Source organism: Cynocephalus volans, chromosome 11 (assembly GCF_027409185.1).
Source record: "Cynocephalus volans isolate mCynVol1 chromosome 11, mCynVol1.pri, whole genome shotgun sequence".
Taxonomy (NCBI): Eukaryota; Metazoa; Chordata; class Mammalia; order Dermoptera; family Cynocephalidae; genus Cynocephalus; species Cynocephalus volans.
The window spans coordinates 45,505,553-45,528,471 of NC_084470.1; the positions used below are offsets into that span (position 1 = coordinate 45,505,553).

At 34.5% G+C, this 22,919-nt stretch overlaps 1 protein-coding gene across 10 annotated transcripts in view; it reads right to left on the reverse strand.

Moving 5' to 3' along the window:
- CLASP2 (cytoplasmic linker associated protein 2) overlaps positions 1-22,919 on the reverse strand; it is a 182,554-nt gene that overhangs the window by 135,563 nt on the left and 24,072 nt on the right. For 9 of the 10 annotated variants that reach the window (XM_063113533.1, XM_063113537.1, XM_063113532.1 and 6 more), the window contains one exon: positions 16,955-17,025. In XM_063113533.1, the coding sequence (XP_062969603.1) occupies positions 16,955-17,025 (71 nt within the window). Of the gene's footprint in view, positions 1-11,831; positions 11,958-16,954; positions 17,026-22,919 lie in introns of those variants that run through there. The other variant, XM_063113539.1, reaches the window with a different exon arrangement.

Sequence of the window (22,919 nt, forward strand, 5' to 3'; positions counted from 1 at the left end):
AAAAACGCAGCCAAGAGAAAGAGAAGATATACAATTCTACAGAAAGTCAGGCACTGAAACACAGAATAGTCAGAAGTTCCCATGGAAACAGTGTTCTGTTCCTACACACGCAAGAACTGAAAAGAGTAAATGTCCCTACCATTTAAAAAAAATTAACTCCTAACATTCTGAAACTACTGGGAAATTAATTTTTAGCTTTTTATCAAAATAGAGCAAAGTATCATACAAATCATAAGTATGCAGCTCAATGCATTTTCACAAAATGAACATGCCAGTGTAACCAGTATCCAGATCAATAGATTATTTACCAGCATCCTGTAAGCACCCTCAAGACCCTTAAAAATCACTATTTCCTACCAAAACTAACTAGTCTTGAATTCTAACAGCATTGCTGGTTTTACCCATTTTTTGAACCTTAAATACAAAAATAACCATACAATAAGTACTCTGGTCTCTACCTTTTTTTCAGTCAATGTTGGGAGATAATGTTTGGAAGATTCACTTTCATTGCTTATCATTTTCCAGTGTATGAATGTACCCACAATTTATTAATATCCATTGTACTGTTGGTATACATTTGGGCTATTGCCAGTTTGAGGTTATTATAAAACAGTGCTCCTAAGAGGTATGCAAAGTTAAAGGGTTCTAAGGATTTTAGCATTATTGAAGTGGTAAACATAGTAATTTATTTTAGATTATAATAAGTCAAAGATGCATATCTTTGTAATATCCAGTGCAGTGGTCATCAAAATTCATCCCTGATTAGCAGCTAAGCATCACCTGGCAATTTGTTAGAAATGCAAATTTGGGGGCCCTAACCCAAACCTACTGAATCAGAAACTCTAGAGATACAGCCCAGTAATCTGAGTATTATAAAATCCTCCTAGTGATTCTGATGCATGATTAAGTTTAAGAACCATTCCCCTAGGGCAGAGGTTGGTGGACTTTTTTCCATAAAGGGCCACATAGCAAATATTTTAGGCTTTGCAAACCATATACATATGGTCTTTCTGTGCAACCATTCAATTATGACGTAGCACCAAGGCAATAATACATGATATATAAACAAATGGGTGTGGCTGTGTTTCGATAAAATTTTATGTACAAAAACAGGATGACAGCTGGATTTGGTCTGTAAGCAACAGTTTGCCAATCCCTTCTGTAGGGTAACTACTAAAAGAAGAGCAAGTGATAATTTTCACTCACCATTGCCATGTCATTATGCATCTGGCACCTTCTCGATGAAGCTGACTCTGGATACTAAAATTGCAAACTTCCCAACACTCCAATATAATGATCTACCTCTGCCTCCTTGCTTTATTTTTTTCCCTAGTACTTACCATTATATTACTTAGTATATATAAACTAACAGAAAAAAATGAAATAATAAAAAATATTTGATTAACTGAAAAGAAGCAGAAGAGGCAAAAAGATAAAATAAAAAATAAAAATAAAATAGTAAATATAAAACCAAATATATCAGTAATTACCTTAAATGTAAAATGAACTAAATATTCCAAGTAGAAGACCAAGACTGAATTTTTAAAAATAGGATGCTTAAGTAAGATAACTTTACATACAAGGTCACATAAAGATTAAAAGTAAAATGACAGAGAAAGATAGAACAAGGCAAATACCAACTAAAAGAAAGGTGGTGTAGCTATGCTAATTGAAAATAAAAGCAGCTCGAAGAAGCATTGCTAGACATAAAAAGAAACATTTAATAATAGTCAAGTGGTAAATCCAGCAGGAAAAAACTTGGAACCCTAAATATTTATGCACCCAGTAATACAGCTTCAAATATATAAAACAAAAATTGAAGAACTAGAAGGAAAAATAAACAAATCTACAAACATAGGAGGAAATAAACATTTCCCCACCTACAGTAAGGTTATATCTTTTTTGACCATAAGCTAAAAGAATTCATAAAACTAATTTATCATTATAAACCCTAAAATTAAAAATTAGTTTTAAAATTTATATAGAGGTTATAAATATTCTGGGCTTAAAAATTTTTCTTAATAACTACAAAATATCAGAACAAATCTCAATTGTTTTCTTCCCAGCAGCTATCGCTTCCTAAAGTAATATACAGTGATTTTTATAAGCAGATTGGAAGCTGGTTAAGGGCAGAACCTGGTCTTGTTCATGCTGTAACCCCATTTCCTAGAACAATCCAGGAATAATTGTCACAGCTAGCTAATTCTTCTCCCTGCTTCTAACCTTCATTTCCTAGAGTTTATTCTCAACACTGCATCCTGAATTGAACAACGTGACACCACATCACTGGTTAAAATCCTCCTATGGCTCCATAAGAAAGACTACCGGGACTGTAAGATCTGAGATATCACATAGGTCTCCCCAACCTCACCTCCTACTTGCTCTTCCTCTTTCTCCAATCCAGCCCCACCAACCACCTTTCTATAACTCATGTCTGGGCCTTCACACTTGTTCCTTCTGCCTCAAATGCTCTTCCCCTCCATATCCACACTTTTCACTAACCATCATCAAGTCATTATGCATCCAACACCTTCTCAATGAAGCTGACTCTGGACACTAAAACTGCAACTTCCCAACACTCCACTACAATGATCTACCCCCGCCTCCTTGCTTTATTTTTTTCCCTAGCACTTACCATCTGTATGTTTTACTTATTTTGTTTACCTGTCTCCTTCCACTGAAATATATGATCTGTGAAGGTGGGAACTTCTATTTTGCCCACTGTATATCTCCAACAGGTACATTTCACAGTGGAGAGAGACTTTTAGTCTCCAGTAAGAGCATTACTAAGTTATTTGAAGCAATACTCCAAGGGCAAGCAACTATACACACCGGATTAAATACATATTTTTAAAAATCTTTAAAGCAATAAGTATCTGACAAGATAGTAAGAAATACTAGGATAAAGTCAGTACATTGGAACTTCTATCCTGAAGGCCTTGTGGGGCAAAGAGAACAGAATTCAAAACCCACACAAGATGCAGAGTCTAAACAGGAGATCCTTTCCATTACAAATTGGTATACTAAATGACTACTGACTACACTCTCAAGGCTAAAGTGAACCATAAGTGAGCCCTTATCTTCCTATAGTCTATTCTTTTCAAACTTTTCTCAAAAGAGCGGCAGAGAAGTGAATCAAATGCAATGCTTGATTAAGATCAACTGCTTAGGCAGTCCAGACACTCAAACCCTTAAACTCTGTGGGCTCACATTTGTAGTACTCCCAAGAAACAGCCAGAGCAAAAGCAAAATTTCCCTAGAAGAAGGTCTCTGGCCTCAAATTATTCCCACAAATAATTTTCTAAAGGTTATCAGCCATATTAGGGAACAGACAGCATGAGCAAGAACAAATAGAAATAGAAAATAGAAACAGACCTACTTAAAATCCTAGAGTTATCAGACATGGACTGCAAAATACTGAGGCTTGATTAATAGGCAAGTTTGAAAAAGCTTTGGGGATCAGAGAATCATAAAAAGTAACACAGATTTTTAAAATAACCAACAGAACTTTAACAAATGTAAAATATAATAAATGAAATTTAAATTCAGTGGGCAGGCATAACAGCAGATTAGACACACCTCAAGTGGTCATTAGTGAAATGGAAGATAAATCAAAAGACAGCAGCTAGGATATATATAGTAGGCACTCTAATATTTACTGAATAAACCAAGAAGGACTAAAAACAAAAAGCAAACTATAAATTATGACTGTTCTGTTCTCACTCCAATGTTTCAAAAAGAGAATACTACAGTTGGGTGCAGAAATTGATCAAGATAAGCAAATTAAAAGGTACCAGAGGACAGGAACTAATAAAGAGAGCATGCTGCAGTGGTTATGTATATGATGGAGGTGAAAAAGAAGGAAAGAAAAAGGGGGAGAAGAGATGGAGGAGAATAGAAGTCATCGACAGAGATGGAGAAGGAGGAGATGGAAATAGAGGAGGTGGAACAGGGAGAAGAGATGGGAAGAGAAGAGAGGGAAATGGAGAAAGACAGATAAGAGGAGATAGAGGGCAAAGGGAGGCAGAAGAACAGAAGGAGACAGAGAAGGAAACAGAGGAAGAGGAAGAGGGGGAGAAATGGAAATAGAGGAGGAAATGGAGGAGGAAGAGACAGGAGGAAGAAAAGGGTGAGAGAAGGGGAGAGACAGGTAGAAAGAGAAAGGGGGAAAAAAAAAGACCAAGTAGGATAAGACTTTACCTTCCACTGCCTTCAGAAAACACTTGGAAACCATCTCCAGCAAGCACTGACAGTATAGACCCATAATCCCATATCTGCATACCAGAAAGTCAAAAAGCTCTGAAAAACCAGCTTTTGTCTTTTAAACTCATTTGGTGGCAAAATCTGAAGTGACCTGAACTTGGTGTATGGCAAAACATGATGCGAACTGACTTGAGACTATATACTGTCTTTATTTATTCCAGTCAGTGTGAATCTGTGCACATCTAACAACAAAAATATCAATGTGCTTGATTATAGGGTGTTGCCCCAGGCCCAGCAGTTGTTACAACATATGGTGTATGACAATATTACTTTTCTAAAATCAGACATATTCTGAATTCTAAAACATAACTAGTCCCCAAGGTGGCAGATAAGGATTTGTGAATTTATAATACTTCAATTAAGCCCCATCCATTGTTTTACTTTTTCCCCTTGAAGGAAAGGCATGTATTCAAATGGATTTTTAAACTTCCCACTTCACTTTTACAGCTTCATGTATTCCGAAACTTGAAACTTCTGCTTCTAAAGTTCCTATAAAAGATGAAAAATTGCTCCATCTTACATGGTAAACAAAAGAGCAAGCCAAAACTTTACACTATATCTCATGGAAAAGAATTCATTTTGTGTGTGTTTTCTTCAGTGAAATAACCAGTTCAGTAAGAATCCCCCAAACCATGAATTTTCATGTACAAAATACACTCTGTTTCATATTAAGTAGTTCTTATACCAAAGTTCCTCTTTTCATTTGAAGCTGTATCCTTCCCTATTCTAATTAAAACAATGAGCAACAGGACTTTGGATTTCACTCTTGGATATCCAGCAGTGACCATGGTCTTATCTAACAGCTAAATTACAAACCAAGATTAGGAGACAATAATCCTTATAAACTATTGTACCATAGATGTCTCAGAAAACACAAACAAATTTTATTTGTCTACACTCCCCACACTGTGTTTTTACAACAGGATACCCCCATTGCCTTTTCTCTGATCTCACAGGTCCCTCCTAGCTCAGTCTCTTCTACTGGTTGTTCCTCCTTTACCCAACCTCTAAATGTTAAATATCCTCCTTCTCTACAGACTACACACTTTATAAATGGCCTTATCCATTCTTGATAGTTTTAAAAACCTTCTATATGCTGACAACTGCAAATATTCATCTCTAACTTAGACCATCTCTTGAGTTCCAAACCTATATATGCAATTGCCTCCTAGACATTTCACCCAAGGGTATCTCAAAGACATCTCTAATTTGACACAGGAAACATAACACTAACACCATTTCCAAACCTGTTCTCCGTAAGTCTTCCCCCATCTCAGTAAATGACATCTATTCAGCTACTAAGGCTTACAATGTAGGAACCCCATCCCAGGTTCTCCTCTGCCCTATAGAGATCATCTACCAACAGTTCTTGTTGTGTATAATTCCAAATTATATTTTAAATCTACTTATTTCCCTTTACCTCTGCTGCCACTCCTAATCTAGAACCATACCAGTGCCATCTTTACCTATATTTATCAGCTTCTCAAATGTAAACCTCCTTGTTTACATTCTACTTCCAAACCACAAAGTAGATAATGTGATCCTCTAAAAAAGTAATTTGGATCAATGGCTGCTGAAACCATTAAATAAAAGGCTGATGAGGAACTTTATAAAGGACGAATCAGACTCATAACACCTAAATCCACTGTTCAATATTAATATAACAAAGAAGACAGACACTGTATGCCTTCTGACAGAAATCCACAATACCACACAAAATGCCACCTATGAAAAATGCATTTCAAAAAAACAAAAATCAGACCTAATTCTGATGAACCCATTAGAAGAATTTTCAGGAAATACAGGTGATACAGAAACATTAAAAAACCAGAAACAAAAATACAAAAGCACTGTGGTGATACAATCAACAAAATCTAGCTCATGGGACAAGTTTACCAAACAGATGTTTTTTTCTTCAACAAATAAATGGTTAGAGGAGAAAAAAGAAAAGATAAATGCTATGGATGAATAGAGCCTTAAGAATATATCAATCAATTGCAATGGTGAACCTTGTTTGAATCCTAATTCAAACAAACTGTAAAAAGATATTTATAAAACAACTGAGGAATCATCCGAACACTGAATATCTAGTACTAAAGGATACATTTTTAGATGTGACAATGGTACTGTGGTTGTCTTTTAAAAAGACACTTTATTTTTGGGCCGAGCCTGTGGCGCACTCGGGAGGGTGCTGCGCTGGGAGCGCGGTGACGCTCCCAGCGGCCGCGGGTTCGGATCCTATATAGGAATGGCCGGTACACTCACTGGCTGAGTGCCAGTCACGAAAAAGAAAAAAAAAAAAAAAAAAAAAGACACTTTATTTTATATATGTATAGGTGCATGAGCATGTGTGCATATACACACATCTCAGTCCAGGATAGTGGGGTTAGGGGAAGATGGAGTAGAGATACAGATGAATAAAGATTGGCTATGTATTAATTTCTTGAAGCTGTATAATGGGTGGTAATGGAGGTTCATCACATATTCTCTATTTCTGGGTATGTTTGAAATTTTTTGTTAAAAAAATTATAATTCGAATCACTTTACTCCCTTTCTTAAACCCTGCAATGGAAACCCAATGAAATGAACAACATTGTAAAAGCAAAGAAAATGAGGTAGGGACAGAGAATATGTTAAATCAGCACTTAAAAGACCAGAACAAATTCTTAAAATAAAAAGAATGGAAGGCTGTTGAAGATTAACACCAGAGCAAAGCTGAACTTAGAATTCTCAGACGTTTGAAACAGCAGAGAACTGATCTGCCTTTTAGAATAACAGAAAAGTGACAATCTATGGAATGATTTCATCATTAAGCTTTTCCCCATTTCCAACTCAGGAAGCTCAACATTTTACACACAAGTGTGCACATGCATGCTCATATGTACATGTGCCGACATGCACACAATTTTGTGAAAATGGAACCACCAGAAAAGAAAAAAGAAAGTTTTGGGGACCATTTAAACTTCTGTTTGTTAAAGTTAAAATTTAATAGAAGGATTGGATGAGAAAGTCAAGTATATCTCCTGGAACAAAGAATAAAAGAGAAAGATGTAAAACTTGAGTGAAAAGATAAAACATAAAAGATACAGTGGATCAACCCAGGAGGTTCAACATCTGATTAGTAACAATTCTGTAAGAATAGACTAAAGCTAATAAAGTGAAGAAACTTATCAAAAAAATAATAGGAGAAAACTTCCCAGAGCTAAAAAAATCACCAGCCTTCAGAAGTAAAAGAACCAAGCAGTAAAAATTTAAATTATGTCTTCAGTTTAAACTAAAATGAAAAGTTTCAGTAAAGGTATTAGAAATTAAAAATTCAAGTGTTTTAAAGTAAGACTATCTAAATTTTAATATTCACATGGAGATACTGTGTTCTCAATCGCACAGTTAATCTTAAATATAGTTATTTTATTTATAAAAAAAATTTAAAGTACTTTCCACAAAAAGTTTAATAGAGGCCAAGAAATTTGATAAAATATTTTAAAATATCTAGGTACATATAACTGACTAGCTAAAAACATACTTCAAAACTTTTATCCTTTGCTTCATAGTGGGCCACTTTAAAATTCAAGACCTTAAACATATTTCATATTTCAGTGAAATAAAGGGACAATCACAATTTAAACCATTATTTTATTAATAAAATTAAACATATGTCATGATAACCATAATATCAAAATAAATAATAAATGAGGCTCATAATAAGATTTACTTAGAACCTTTACAAAATCTAATAATTTCAGGTAATTAAATTTTCAAGACAGCTACAGGCTGATCATAACAGCTGTCAAGAACATCGACTATAACCATTCTATACGTATAAAGAAAAGATGTAATTTTCTTAGATTCAAGTTCTTTAACATCAGGTTTGAGGATATGTTGCTACTGGTGCCCAACAATTTGCACCCAGGTGGGTAAACAGGACTGTGTCAAGAAGGTTACTACTTATTCAAAGGAACAGCATAGAGGACTAGACACCTTTAACACAGACCTAAAGCACAGGATGGTTGTCCAAGGCCTTCAATGTCTGTGGCGGGGAGGTACTATAAGTCTTCTTTATGTTAGTCATTGGCTATTTTCAATCTTAGTGCCCACTACTTACTGCCTATATTGCTGCTAATGCCCAATCTTCTGTCCCTTGTAATTTACTTTTACTCCTTACAGACTCTTTTTTTTTCTCTATCATTGCTCCTACAAAAAAAGTTTGGCCTTTTTGCCAGTAAGTCAAAGCGTTGTTTTCTTTCAGTGATTTAAATTGCCTATTCCTAGTGTATCACGAAGAATATTCAAGAGTATGGAAGAAGAGAGATCTATGCAGCATTAATTTCTTGCCAGTGTTCCATACAACCTAAACCAACAGTTATATGTCATTTTGGAGCAGTCCCAGAAGCCCAAAGGTCTGAGAAGGCTGACATCTAGAAAGCTATGATTATACCATCACTTGTATATATTTTTGAAAGATTCATTTTTGGACGAATAGACTGTGTTGAAATGTTAAAAGTTTAGAAACAGTCTATTTACAACAAAACTTTATTTCTTTCCAGCAACTCTGCAGCATAACAACAAAAGGCCAAATTCCTCTTGCGCGCTTTTGAGACAAATTGCAGGGCTCAGCACCACATAATAATCCTACAGGTTTTTAACCCTATCTGGTTTGACTGCTCAGAGTTACTACACAATTATCTGACTACTTGGTTTTATACTCTTGGGTAAGAATGAAGATAACTAAATCAAAAAGCACCCAAAAGCCAACCCCAACATTTCTTTAAGAGATATCCATTACAGGGCTTCACAAATCCAAGTCTGCCTAGAAATAAAACTGCTAATGAAATATTACATAGGATCCTGAAGTTAAGCTTATAGAACACATTCAAGAGATAATGCATTAATAACTGGAATATATAAAGAACAACTATAAATAAACCACCACCAAAAAAGCCAAACCACCAAAAAGTTGGCTAAAAATGTAAAGGGGGAATCCACAGAAAAGGAGATACAAATAACCAAACATATGAAGATGATTAGCCTTACCAGAAAGCAGAGATGTTTTATAAAGGGTGAGATATTTTTTACCCATCTGACAGGCAAAATTTTAAAAGATTAATAATAACAAAAAATAAAAAGAATGTAGCAGGCATACAGTGGGAACGTAAGTGGTAAAGCCTCTTTTGGAGCAAATTAGCTATAGGTAACATAATTTAAAATGAATAAAAACTTTGATCCAGAAATTCCACTTCCAGACTATTTTAGGAAATATATATGTGTGCATAAACAAACACATATGGTTTGTACAAAGGTGTTTATTTCAGAACAATTTAGAAAAATTATATATGGCAAAAATCTAAAATTCCATAAAAGATGAAGTAGTTATTATATATCCATACTATGGAATACTATGTAACAGTTCAAACAAACAAGGCAGAGTAACACATGATGGCATTTAAAAAAAAAACTCCATGCCATATTGAGCAGACATAGCGAATGGCAAAAACACATTCAGAATGATATAATTTATGTAAACACAGTCAAAACAAAACCATTTGATACTTAATATGTATGTAAAGGCACAGTAAAAGGTAAGAAAAGACACACTCAATATTAACAAAAGTTCACCTCTGCTTATACCTGGGCTTAAGACTTAGAAGTGGCTCAGAAGGGATTTTTGCTTTATCTTCATTGTTTGAATTTTGAAAGGAAGATGATATTTATATATTTAAGTTCATAATTAAAATTAAGAAATAAAAAACAACATAGGTTAGAAACAGTGTAATTCATTTGTTACATATGTTCAAATGATTCTGGTATGGTATGTGTGCATCGTATGGGAGAAAGACTAATACTCCTATACAGATGAGTATATATCAAAATGTTAAGAACTATAAATCCCAAGATAACCTGTTACTACATACATATCTTCACTGTTTAGATTTTTTATTTTTTATAAGGATATATTATTTTAATCCAAAAAAAGTATTTCTATTTTGAAGAAGAGAGGCTACCCTCTGAGCTTTATAACAGGTTGTTACTTTGATTTTTTCCTGAAAAATCAATACATTGCAAAATAGTCCAAATATATTTACATATTTACATATTATTTGAAGAAAGAAAACCTAAGTAAATATACATCGATAACCACTGAATCTAAAATATTTAAGAAAGAAAATAAAACCTGGATGTGGTCCAAATCAAATGCAACATTTAGAATTGCTTGCAGATTAAGGTTTGATGAAAGAAAGAAAGAAACTTGGCAATGCCCTTAATGATACGACAACTTAATTTGTTAATTTCAATGTCTTTTGCCTTAAAAATTAGTAGTTAAAATTATTCTTATTTACTTCAATAAGGTCATATTAAAACAGTTATATAAACTCTTGGGATAAATCATAACAATATGCAAAACCAAACTTATTATCACATTTCCATACAAATGCACATAGTAGTTTAAATGACTATGTACCAACATCTTCATTTTGGTGAGTTTGCATCTTGTTCCTCACAGCCCCAAGGGGACAAACTCCTTAGAGAGAAGAGGTCATTATACAGTCAAAGAAAGGCTGAAACTGTTAGAGTTAAAACCCCCAAATATAGACCAGTCTTCCTTAAGAACCTAGCAAGAAACATGCAAAACATTTTTGAGAAACCTCAAATTCTCATTCCTATACAACTCTGATGTTGATGTGATTATAAAGTACATCTCTAAGCATCTTAACAAAAGGTTTAATGATAAAAAAAAATAGCTCAAGTATTGTCATGAAGGACAATAACAAATGCACAGTTGGGGCTCTAGATTTGGTGCTGGTTTGATTTCTGTGCCTGGATCTGGGACATATCATCTCAGTAAGCCTCAGTTTCCCAGTCTATGAAATGGAAATATCAAAACACTCCGTACACTTCAGAGAGTCATTTGTACCTGAGGAGTTAATGTATATTAAGTACACAAAAGTGCTTTGGAAAGCTATAAAGCACTACAGAAATCTGTTTTTAAAACAAAACACCGGCAAAATCAATTTTTAATCAAATTATACCCCATATAGAATTCTTAGAAGGCTAAACATTTTCTAAAGAACTGCTTACTAGGGACATTGACGAATCACAAGCATATTAATTAAAACAGTATCTATGGCAAACCTCTGTGCTTCTTTAAATATTTTATTACCACAGAATTCTTCTTGTGTCAAATACAACAGGAAAGATGTCAAGCTAGCTTAACCAAATCCTTCTGCCAAAATCTGTCATTATTCCAAAGGCCATGTCCCTTCAAAGCTTTTGCATATATTCTGCATTACTTCCAATATCCCTTCATATCCACCACCAAAGACTAAAGGCTCGCTTGGTTTGCAAGGTAAATTGTCACCTTATCTGCCAGATTCCATACAGATACATCAAGTGAAAAATGATACCAAATGACAAGCACACACATGCATAAATGCACACGAGTGTACACACATACAAACACACAAGTGTCCTTCATTCTTTAGGGAGAAATATATTTCTTACACAGCAAATGATCGCCACCTTAAAAGGAAGTGTATAACACAAGCAAAAGAAGGAAAATAAATCTTACTCACCATCTCCCATAGCCATTCAGATGGTCCAGGGAGCTCTCCCAAACCAAGAGGTCAAATAGCACAGCAAATAAGTGCAGCTCAGTGCCTGCGCCACTGGGCTCGGCCTGCAGCCTGCAGACACCCGGAGCACTGTGTGACCCAGGCCGCGCTGCAGCTCTGTACCGCAATAGCCAACAGCTGCTACTCCACTTCAAAATAAAAGTCTGGGGTCTTGCTGAAAACCTTCGTTTATTTAGCAGAGCCTAGCAGGGCTCGATCAAGATTATTCTTTAACTGTACATACGCTGTTAGATACAGGTTATGATGTTTCTCCTTGTACTAGCTGCCTGAAATTTAATCTAAGAAAAGCTCTGGGAACCAATAAATGCCATCCCCATGGGGGACTTTTAATGCAATCATCAAAACACAAGGCATGTGTTCAGCAATCATTTTCTGCTTCCCTAAAGATATCCATGTAATCAGTAGCAATCACATGATCTGATGGATTAACTGATTTGCGCCTTTTAAAAATGGTTTTCATCCTTTTGTTGTTACCTTTTAATATTTACAACAGAAGATTGCTAGAAGTGCACAAACAGGAATAGCCCAGTTTCCATGATTAACTGCTCTCATTATTCAGGAAGCGTTTCTGGCTGCCGTAAACAAATCACGTCAAAGGCAGCCCATCAAAGGCTGCTCTGTGTGTGGACAGCGGGGCCACACGGAACAAAGCTTGCTTCTGGTGGAGGAGACAGAACCTAGCCAGTGCGCAGCTGCAGGGGCGCAGAGCACCCTCTATCCAAGCTGCACAACCATCAGCACATTGTGAAGCTCTGAGAAGGCCCTGGAGCTCATGGTCACAAACAGATACATTTCAAAATCAACCTAAGAAAAGAGCTGCGCTGCTTTTCATCAAAGGGTATGTTATAAAAATATACAAAACTAGACTGAAAGTTACCTTACTGACTCACAAGAGACAAAAATAAGGTAATTTCAAAGGCTAATTTCTGTGCTTTATTTTATTGCCAGCCTCTAAGGCAATTCTTTTCCTAACGACTATTTCAAACAGAGTAGCTAGAAAATACTTTACAGTGATTAAATGCCAAGACTGCATTAGGTCCAACACACACTAGACAAATCAGAATTATGCAGTTTTTTTTTTCCACAAAGGAAAAGAAAAAGATTTGCAATCACAGCCACCAACATTGTTGGTGTTTACGTCTTGGTTAGTGTAGGAGACTGTCTAGAATGCTCCGTGATGACAGCAGACCCTGCCATAATCACAGGGGGCCTCCAACCAACCTTCAGTCTTTTCCTTCCTACAGCGCTGGTGTTGCCTCCTTTCAGTCCCAGTCTGATTAATTTTAAATCCAGTTTCCTTCTAATAGCACAGCTAATTCTACTGTACTTAAGGACTCTGCCTAACTTATTTTTGTGATATGAGAATTAAAGTCAGGCATGAAAAACCCTGAAGACAAAAAAATGTGCATTTCTTCCTATTCCAAAACTAAATGTTATATTCAAATCTCTGATGATATAGTTTACTGAGGGTTCTTGAGTTTGCTGAACTAGTGCTTTAGAAAATCAAACTAAAGAATTCAATCATGGGAACTTAAAAGACTGTAGATATGGCAAGTATGAAAGAAATCACAGACAAAAGTATGAGATGTAAAAGTTACATATCAAGACATGCCTCAAGGGAGAAGAGGTAGAATAAAGAGACAAGAAAAAAACCCAAACTATTTCTCTGAACAATAAATGCAAATAATATAGTATGAGATCATATCATTCCCACTCACCACATCCCTCTCTAGATCCCTTTCTAGCCCAAAACTCTTTATGGGCTTCCTATTCCTAGAAGTCCAACAAAACTCCTCCCATGGCCAACAAGGTCCGCATGTCATGATTCCTGCTCACTTCTCCAACTATATCTCCTACATGGTCTCTCCTCCACTCTCATTTAACAGGTCTTAATTCAAATATATCACCTTTCAAAGAGGCTTGCCCCACTATTTTATCTAAAGTGACCTCACTGAGTTACTTACCACCTCAATATCCTATTTACTTCACTTAATGACTATTCCAATGACAACTTCTAGCTATAATGGCTCTAAAAAAGATATACCACCTTTACAGAAAATCTTCTAGTTTTTGTTTTCTGTATTTATTTAGTAAAATGACTTTTTCATTACAAAACACTCTAAATCAATATACTATAAGATGTGTGATGTTTTATTATTATGGTTTCAGGTAAAAGCACACTAAAAAACGTTATTTACCATAATAGTTACTGGTCACACAATATCATGTGGAACAAATTTGAATTGTGTGCCATGTTTGACGGAACCCAAAACAATTTGCTTTGCATAAGTACACCAAGTGAGAGAGAGAAGAGGTAGTATCTTTGATGGCTCTTTAGTCTGTTGTGTGCACAAACTATTGCCACAAGTTTTCATGCTGAGCCTTTATTTTGCCCTAAAATGTTTTCCTGTTCTATAATTTTATTTTACAGTTTTAGTTTGAGTGCATAGTAAAAATGAACCAGCAAAGGGCTGAAAATTCAGTGGTAAAAGTTGGGCAGAAATAAAAAAAAAGTTGAATTAAACTTCATTACATTACTTTACGCACAAGCTATTTGCCTTCAAATCGTTACTTACAAAAATTTGTTTTCAGTGTTCAATTAATATGTTTTTCTACCTGTGAAAATTATTCAAGTATCTTAGGTTAAGATAAAACACACCATTATTTTTTTTAGGAATAATTTAAATTCATTAAACAAGGAGTAGTTGTATATCCTCCAGTACCAACTTTTATATCCACTTGTATAATCACATTGTATATACATTTGTTTACTTGTTTATGACCTATCTCTCTCACTAGAACACAGGTTCCTTAAGGGTAGAAATTTTAATTGTCATCTTCACTGTTGTGACATGATCTAATTTACATTTTAAGCAAATCACTCTAACTTCTGGGTAGCAAATGGAGCAAACATGGAACAGAAGTCTACTACAGTGGTCCAGGTAAAAACTAAAGGAGACTTAGAGTAGGGTGTTAGCAGTAGAGATGGAAAAAATAAACAAATTTGGGATACATTAGTATTGCAGTGGAATAAATGATTGATTAGTTAGAATAGGGAGTCAAGTAAGGTTTCTAGCTTGAGCTGATGGGTAAGACTCAGGGTTTCACTTTTGGACACGGTAAGACAAATGCCTGTTAGGCATCCAAATGGAAATGTCATCAAGGCCATGAGCTACCAAGTCAAGAGCAAAGAGGAGAGATGAATGACATCTAGAAATACACATCTGGGAGTCATCATCAAATAACTATCATTTAAAGCCTCTGGGCTAGATTAGATCACTAAGAAAGACAATAAAAACAGGGAGAGGAGGCCAGGGTCCTGGGACTTGACAACATGATAAATGGGCTTCATTCTTCTAGACTCCTCCCTTGTTAACTAATTCATTAAAGTATTTTTCAATGATAGCAGAATATTGTCATCAAAAACATCATGACCAATTTCTATACCCAATATATATATTATAGACTTTAACTTTCACATTTGACCATATTCACAATATTCAGATTGTAGTCTCCAATATAATCTGTGAATACTCTCTCCAAGAAAAATAAACGCCAAATACAAATCCCAAACCTCCCTGTTTATGGAGAGATAAACAATAGAAAAAGAAATGGAAATTAAAAGAACAGGGAATAAAAAAGCTTCCATTTGGAAGGTAAGAGAAATATCCTCACAAAATAAAAGAATAACAGTGCTTTAAAAATACACCATATCCAGACAATGAATACCTTAAATTCTATAATATATATTATACTTTTTTCCTTAGAGTTGTAACTACATTATCGGGAATACACTAATGAGAATGTTATGAAAACACACAAGTCTCACTTCAAGGAATTTTAACAACAGTTCCTTTTTCTGCTGTTTTTATAGAAAGGGATATAGGTAACTGCTAGAAAAATAAGGACGAGGTACTTAAAATACCTTCTATTCAGAGAAGAGAACTGAGAAATAGCTGGGATTCAGGGTGAGGACTGGTAGTGCTGAAGTCAAGTTATGCTTCTCAAACTAAGATTAGATTAGGATAGACAATCTTTCAACACTAAATTCTCACTCCATTGAAACTTCCTCCAACACAGGAAAATTCCCGCTCAATCTTCGTTTTTTTTTTTTTTTTTTTTTTTTTTTTTTTTCGTGACCGGCACTCAGCCAGTGAGTGTACCGGCCATTCCTATATAGGATCCGAACCTGCGGCCGCTGGGAGCGTCGCCGCGCTCCCAGCGCAGCACCCTCCCGAGTGCGCCACAGGCTCGGCCCTCAATCTTCGTTTAATCCAGAGAAAAATAACTAAATATTAGTGACTAGTTTTCCTATTATTTATTTGACTATAAATTCATATACCAACTTTTTCCTCCATCATTTACATCACCAAGCTAACCATACTCTCTTTAATATGAAACTACTTCTCTAAGTGAAAAAAACACCTATATTATCTTTGAAAATAGAACATATTCTCCTACATGGCTAATTACTATTTAAAGACTTAAGTCTAGGTAAATGCTACCCAATAAAAACAAACACAATTTATAAATCTTACAAAAAGGAGAGGAGCCACAAAATCAAATCAATGCCAGACACTTAACTCCAAACCTCCCTGAATTCCAGCTTGGTCTCATTCTACTTAAGAAGCCTCTTCACCAATACTACGACTGATAGTCTGCACAAAGATGTAATAGTTCCCATCAATCCTATAATTTCCACTATCAACAACTAAGTAAAACAATTACTCTGGGTATAAAAACACATTTATGCATGGAATATGGAGGGCAAGAGGGTCATCATACCTTCAACTCAGAAGACATAAAAAATAAGCAAAAGAATAATAGCATTTTACACAATTGACCCATTATTAAATTTTCACTCACTCCAAAAGAGACAGAAATAGGTAATGATCAGCAAGATGTAAAGATTTTATTACATCCCAATGAAGTTTTCAAGCCACAAAATCAACTCTTTTGAACCAGTGATACAACAGTCAACTTGAAAACACATTTCAGTGTCTAAAACTTTGCTAAATAATCTCAGAAATGTTTGAGAGCTGGAATAACTTAATTATTCTTACCTTTGCAGAAACTCAAAACCATACCATCCGAACTTTGCACTTCATCAAATTTGGCAAATATCATTTCTAATCTGGGAATAAAAAATAAATTTTGTATGTTTCTTTTTACAGATAGATTAAATAGAAACAATTTCCTTCACCATCTTTCTTAGAAAAAACAATTATAAGTATTCAGCTAGTTCTCTCTTTTACAATTAATGAAAGAAGACATAAAACTCATCTCTCTTGAGCTGAGAGAAGCAGCCAAATACAGGTGGGACTCTACAGACTTGCAGGTATGTTTGTGAAAAGACAACTTTCACACAAAGCATGTGTTTCATTGTAAAATTATTTCTCCAAAGCCATTAAAAAGATTCTAGTTCCAACCTTGTATTAAATCCACTCAACTGTCAATACATCTTTAAAAAACACACAAAAATCATGCTGAATAAACTTAAGGCAAACATAAAAATGATGAAATATGAAATATCAGAAACTAAAGTGATACTGACACAACTGATAATCTGATGCTTTCCCTGTGAACCTATTTTCATTCAACGGCAATTCTACTGGCACTTCTAATTTTATATTCAGGACAATTACTCTTTCTATACTTCTGCTATCACTTTTTTTTGGGTTAAAAATGTGTTTCTTATTACAAAAAGGAAATCAGAAAATATAAATAGGAACAAAGAAAGAAAAACACCATCCAGAGAATTTATTTAACTGTATCCTTTCTGATGCTTTTTATATTCATAGATACATTTTCTTCAGAGTGAAACAGGATCATGCTGACAGCACTTTTTTAAAATTTCTTTTTCTTTCACTTCCTAATATATCATGCTATGATTTATTCTTATATTCATGACTTAGAGATTTGGGGAAGGGACGAAGGCCATTGTCATACTGTCTTTAATTGCTGAATGTTTTTCTCTGACTTACTCTTATGTGTAAGTCACAATTTCATTTCCTAATACCTTACCTAAGACTTGGTCCACATCCTGTCATTTCTTCCTTGTAAATTGAGGATACAGATACTTTTTGAAATAAGTCATTGGCTCACTTCAGTAGAAAATAAAGATTTTAAATTTAAAATTCCTTAGAGATTAATTATAATGGGGTTTTCTAAACCTTACTGTCACATTCCACCCCCATTAAATTCAACAAACGCAACTATTTACATATCTGAAAGCACTTCAGTCAAAAGACAGAGGTCTCTTTATCCTACAAAGTAGTTTCTTCCAGAGGGCTGAGGAGACGCTAAACAGGTTGCCCAGAGACAAGACATGGACGTGAAATGCAAGAGAGCATTGGAATTGGAAGCTAGAAACTCAGGATGAAGTCCAAACAGGCCAAGAACAGAAAGGAGAGGAATAGAAAAGCTGTTTGAGGAAAAAAGCAGTAAAAGACATTAAGAAACATAAGATTAACACTCAGCTATAGATTATAAAAATGGGGGTAGGAAATTTAGGACAGAAAGCTCAGAGAGAGAAGAGGGTCGGTAGGGAATTAAGGTGGGGCAGATAAAACATGCAGTAAGGAATGCAAATGGAGGCAGCCTTACTGAGAAGAGGGTTCATTTGAAATAGTAGAAAATATAGTTGAAAAGTAGGAGAAAGAAAGGAAAAAGAAGAAAAGGAAAGAAGTAGGGGAGAGAAGGGAAGAAGAAGAAAAGGAAAGAAGGAAAAGAGGGTCAGAGTGGAAGACACCACCCAAAAGTCTTTTGGGACTGGGCTGGGCTAGGAAAGACACAGAGAAGATGATTACCTCACATACTTCATCATGCTGCCAACTCCTACTTTATATACTCTTCCTATGACTGTCCTACTCTCTCTTCTCAGTTTCCCTTTCCTTCTAATGCTTCTCACTTCACCAGCTTTCATGTGAAACTAGCATTCAACCTTTTTGGTATTTATTGAAAAGATTTTAGTCCCCTGTTCAAAATTTTATAAGAGGTAAGTTCACACCTTCTTATCTTTAAAGCAAACACAAAATACAGTATAATTTTCTTTTTATGTGGCCCCACCTAATCCCTCCATCTCCCAATCATTAAATTCCATACAACTATTTTAGAAAAACAAACTTATTCATAACATAGGATCATTACACACACAATCTGGTGAAAAAAAGAAACAATGTAAGAGAAAAAGAAGAGTCTAGAATCTTTTAAGTATTTTTTTTAAAAATTAGAAATTCAATAGAAGGAAAATAAAACAAAGGCTAAACTGTCCAAAAGATTATAAACACAATTTAGGAGGTTAGTAAGAGCTCTAGGAAGGACCTTACTCAGGATAAGGACAGAGGCCAGTAAAGCTTTAGGAAGGTTCTGACTCATAAGGTAAGGAGAACAGAATTGGAAAATCAACTCTAACCAAAGTCCATCTGTAACTTTAGAGTAAGAATAATAAATCACAAGTACAATATGAAGAGCTTATCTTAATAACAACGTTATTGAGACAGACTTCACATACCACACATTTCACCTCTTTAAAGCATACAATTCAATGGTTTTTACTATATCCACACAGTTGTGAGGCATCATCACAATCAATTTTAGAACATTTTCATCACCTCCCAAAGCAAATGCATACCCATTAGCGGTCACTCCCCATTTCCCCTTCCTTCTCCTCAGTCCTAGGCAACCACTAATCTACTTCCTGTCTGTATAAAACATATTTTGCCTATGAGTTGCCATATTTCACTATTTCATATAAATGGAATCATACAATATGAGGCCTTTTTTGACTGGTTTCTTTCACTAATAATGTTGTCAAGGTTCATGCATGTTGTTGTCATCCCTGTTTATGGCCAAACAATATTCCATTAGATGGATATACTACCTTTTGTTTATCACTCATCAAATGTCCAGTTGATGGATATATGTGGATATGGGATGCTTCCACTTTTTGGCTATTATGAATAATGCTGTTATGAACACCAGTGAACAGGTTTTTGTGAGCACATGTTTTTTCACATCTCTTGGGTATATAGCTAAGAGTAGAATTACTGAGTAATGATAATTCTACGTTTAACATTTTGGAGAACTACAAACTGTTTTCCAAAGTTACCGTACCATTTTACATTCCCACTAGCAATGAATAAGGATTCTAATTGCTCTGTATCCTTACTGATGCTTGTTATTGTCTGCTTTTTCTTTTTTTACTTTAGCCACCTAGGGGTGTGAAGTGGTATCTCATTGTAGTTTTGTAGTATCTATATATTTCCCTAATGGCTAAATAATGTTGAGTATATTTTTATGTGCGTAAGTCCATCTGTATATTCTCTTTGAAGAAATATCTATTCAAATTCTTTGCCTGTTTTTTTCAAATTGGGTTATTAGTCTTTTTACTGTTGAGTTATAAGAGTCTTTTATATATTCAAGATATAAATCTCTAATAAGAGATGCATTGATAGCATCCCTTGAAGCATAAATTTTTAATTTTGATGAAATCTAATTTATCTATTTTTTTCTTTGGTTCCTGATGCTTTTGATGTCATTTCTAAAAACCATTACCTAGTATTCTCTAAAAGTTCTATTATTTGGGTCCTACATTTAGTTCTGTGATCCATTTTGAGTTAATTTTTGGGTATGATGTGAGGAAGAGATGCAACTTCATTCTTTCACATGTGGCCATCCAGTTTTTACAGCACCATTTGTTGAAGACTATTCTTTCTCCATTGAATGGTATTGGCACTTTTGTTAAAAATCAATGGACCATAAATATGAGTTTATTTCTGGACTCTCAATTCAGTTCAATTGATCTATGTCTAGTTTTATGCCAGTAGCATATGCTGTCAGTGTTTATCTTTTAAAAAATATCTAATAGAAAAAAATTTTTTATTTATTATTGAAAAACTATTTTATTTAACTATTTTATGAATTATACTTAAGTTTAGTTGTTTTAACAAAGTATGGCTTTGATACAAATGTAAGGGTAGGCAAAAACAGAACTTTTTTAGAGGGCTGTGTCCAACAGGAAATTTAGAAACCACAAAGGGAGCAGTATTTGAGAGGCAAAAATATCTCTTCTGGAAATTAAAGTTAGAATGTGACCACTATGACAAAAGAATATCTTGTTTCACATTAATGTAATATTCAGTATAAGGTTAACACTTGCGAATATACAAAGGAAAATGAGAAACAGTTACTGGAACAACAGTCTGAAAAACGGGCTAAGTCAAAATTAATCCATGCTTTACCATGCAAAATGTATTCAGCTATGTTTACTTATGTATGCTCATGTATAAGTGAAATGAATTACAGCAATGAACAAGGGATAGAAGGAAGAAATCAGGATTATTTTGTTATTATAAGGTACTTGCTCTATCCATGAAGCAGTGTTATTTGAAAGTGGACTTGGATTAGTTGCAAATATATACTACAAACTCTAAAAAAACACTAAAAAAAGTAAAAAGGAAAAAAGTGTATAACTAATATACTAAGAAGAGAAAGAAAATGGAATCATATAAAATGCTCAATTAAAACCAAAAAAGACAAAAAAAACTGTGGAAGACAAAAATAGGAACAAAGAACAAGGGCAACAAATACCAAAGAGTAACAAATATGATTGAATAAATCCAAATGTATCAGTAATCACTCTGAACATCAATGGTCTAAATGCAACAATTAAAATACAGATTGTCAGAGTAGATCAAAAAACAAGACTGAACAATATGCTATCTACTAGAAACCCACTTTAAATATAAAGACACATATAAATTAAAAGTAAAGGGATGGAGAAAGATACATCCTGTTAACACTAATCAAAAGAAAGCAGGAGATGCTATATAAATTTCAGATAGAGCAGACTTTGGAATAAGGAAAGTTAGCATGGATAAAGAGGGGTACTGCAAAACGAAAAAGGGGTCAATTCTTCAAGACAACATACCAATCCTTAACATGTACGCTTATAACAACAAAGCATCAACATATGTGAGGCAAAAACTGATAGAAATGCAAGGAGAAATAGACAAATTCACTATAATACTGGGAGCCCTCAACACCCCTCTATCAGAAATGACAGATTCAGCAGCCAGAAAATCAGCAAGGACATAATTGAACTAAACAACACCATCAATCAACGGGAAAAAATAGACATACCTTGTCTGTGCCATCCAACAAGAGCAGAATACAAATTCTTCTCAAGTTCACTTTAACATTCACTAAGACAGGCCACATTCTGCGCCATAAAACACACCTTAACAAATCTTAAAGGACAGAAATCATATAATATCTGCTCTCAGAACACAATGGAATTAAACTAGAAATCAATAACAGAAAGATAGCAAGAAAATCCCTGAAATACTTGGAAATTAAATAAAATACATCTAAGTAACACCTAGGTCAAAGAAGAAATAGCAAGAGAAATTTTAAAATGACAATGAATACACAACTTATAAAAACTTCTGGGGTGCAGTGAAACAGTGATTAGAGAAAAATTTAGAAATCTAATTTCCACCATAAGGAACCAGAAAAAGAAGAGAAAATTAAATCCAAGATAAACAGAAGAAAAAATAATAATAAAAATTAGAGCAGAAATTAGTGAAATTTAAAACAGGAAATCAGTAAAGAAAAGCCAACAAAACCAAAAGGTGGTTTTTAAAATGACTGATAAAACTGATGAACCTCTAGCCAGTCTATCTAAGGAAAAAAAAGAGAGAAGATAAAAAGGACTAACATCAGAAACTGAAAGAGGGACATCACTAGAGATCCCATGGACATTATAAAGATAATAAAGGACAATAAATTAAGTGATCATATCAATAGATGCAGAAAAACTATGACAAAATCTAATACCCATTCAAAGTAAAAACTCTCAGTAAACCAGGAGGAGAAAGAAACTTTCTCAACTTGATAAAGAATATCTATAAAAATCCTACAGTGTAATGATAATTAATCCTACTTAATGGTAAAAAACTAGAAAATTTCCCACTAAGATTAGGAACAAGGGAAGAATGTCCCCTCTCACCACTCCTTTTCAACATC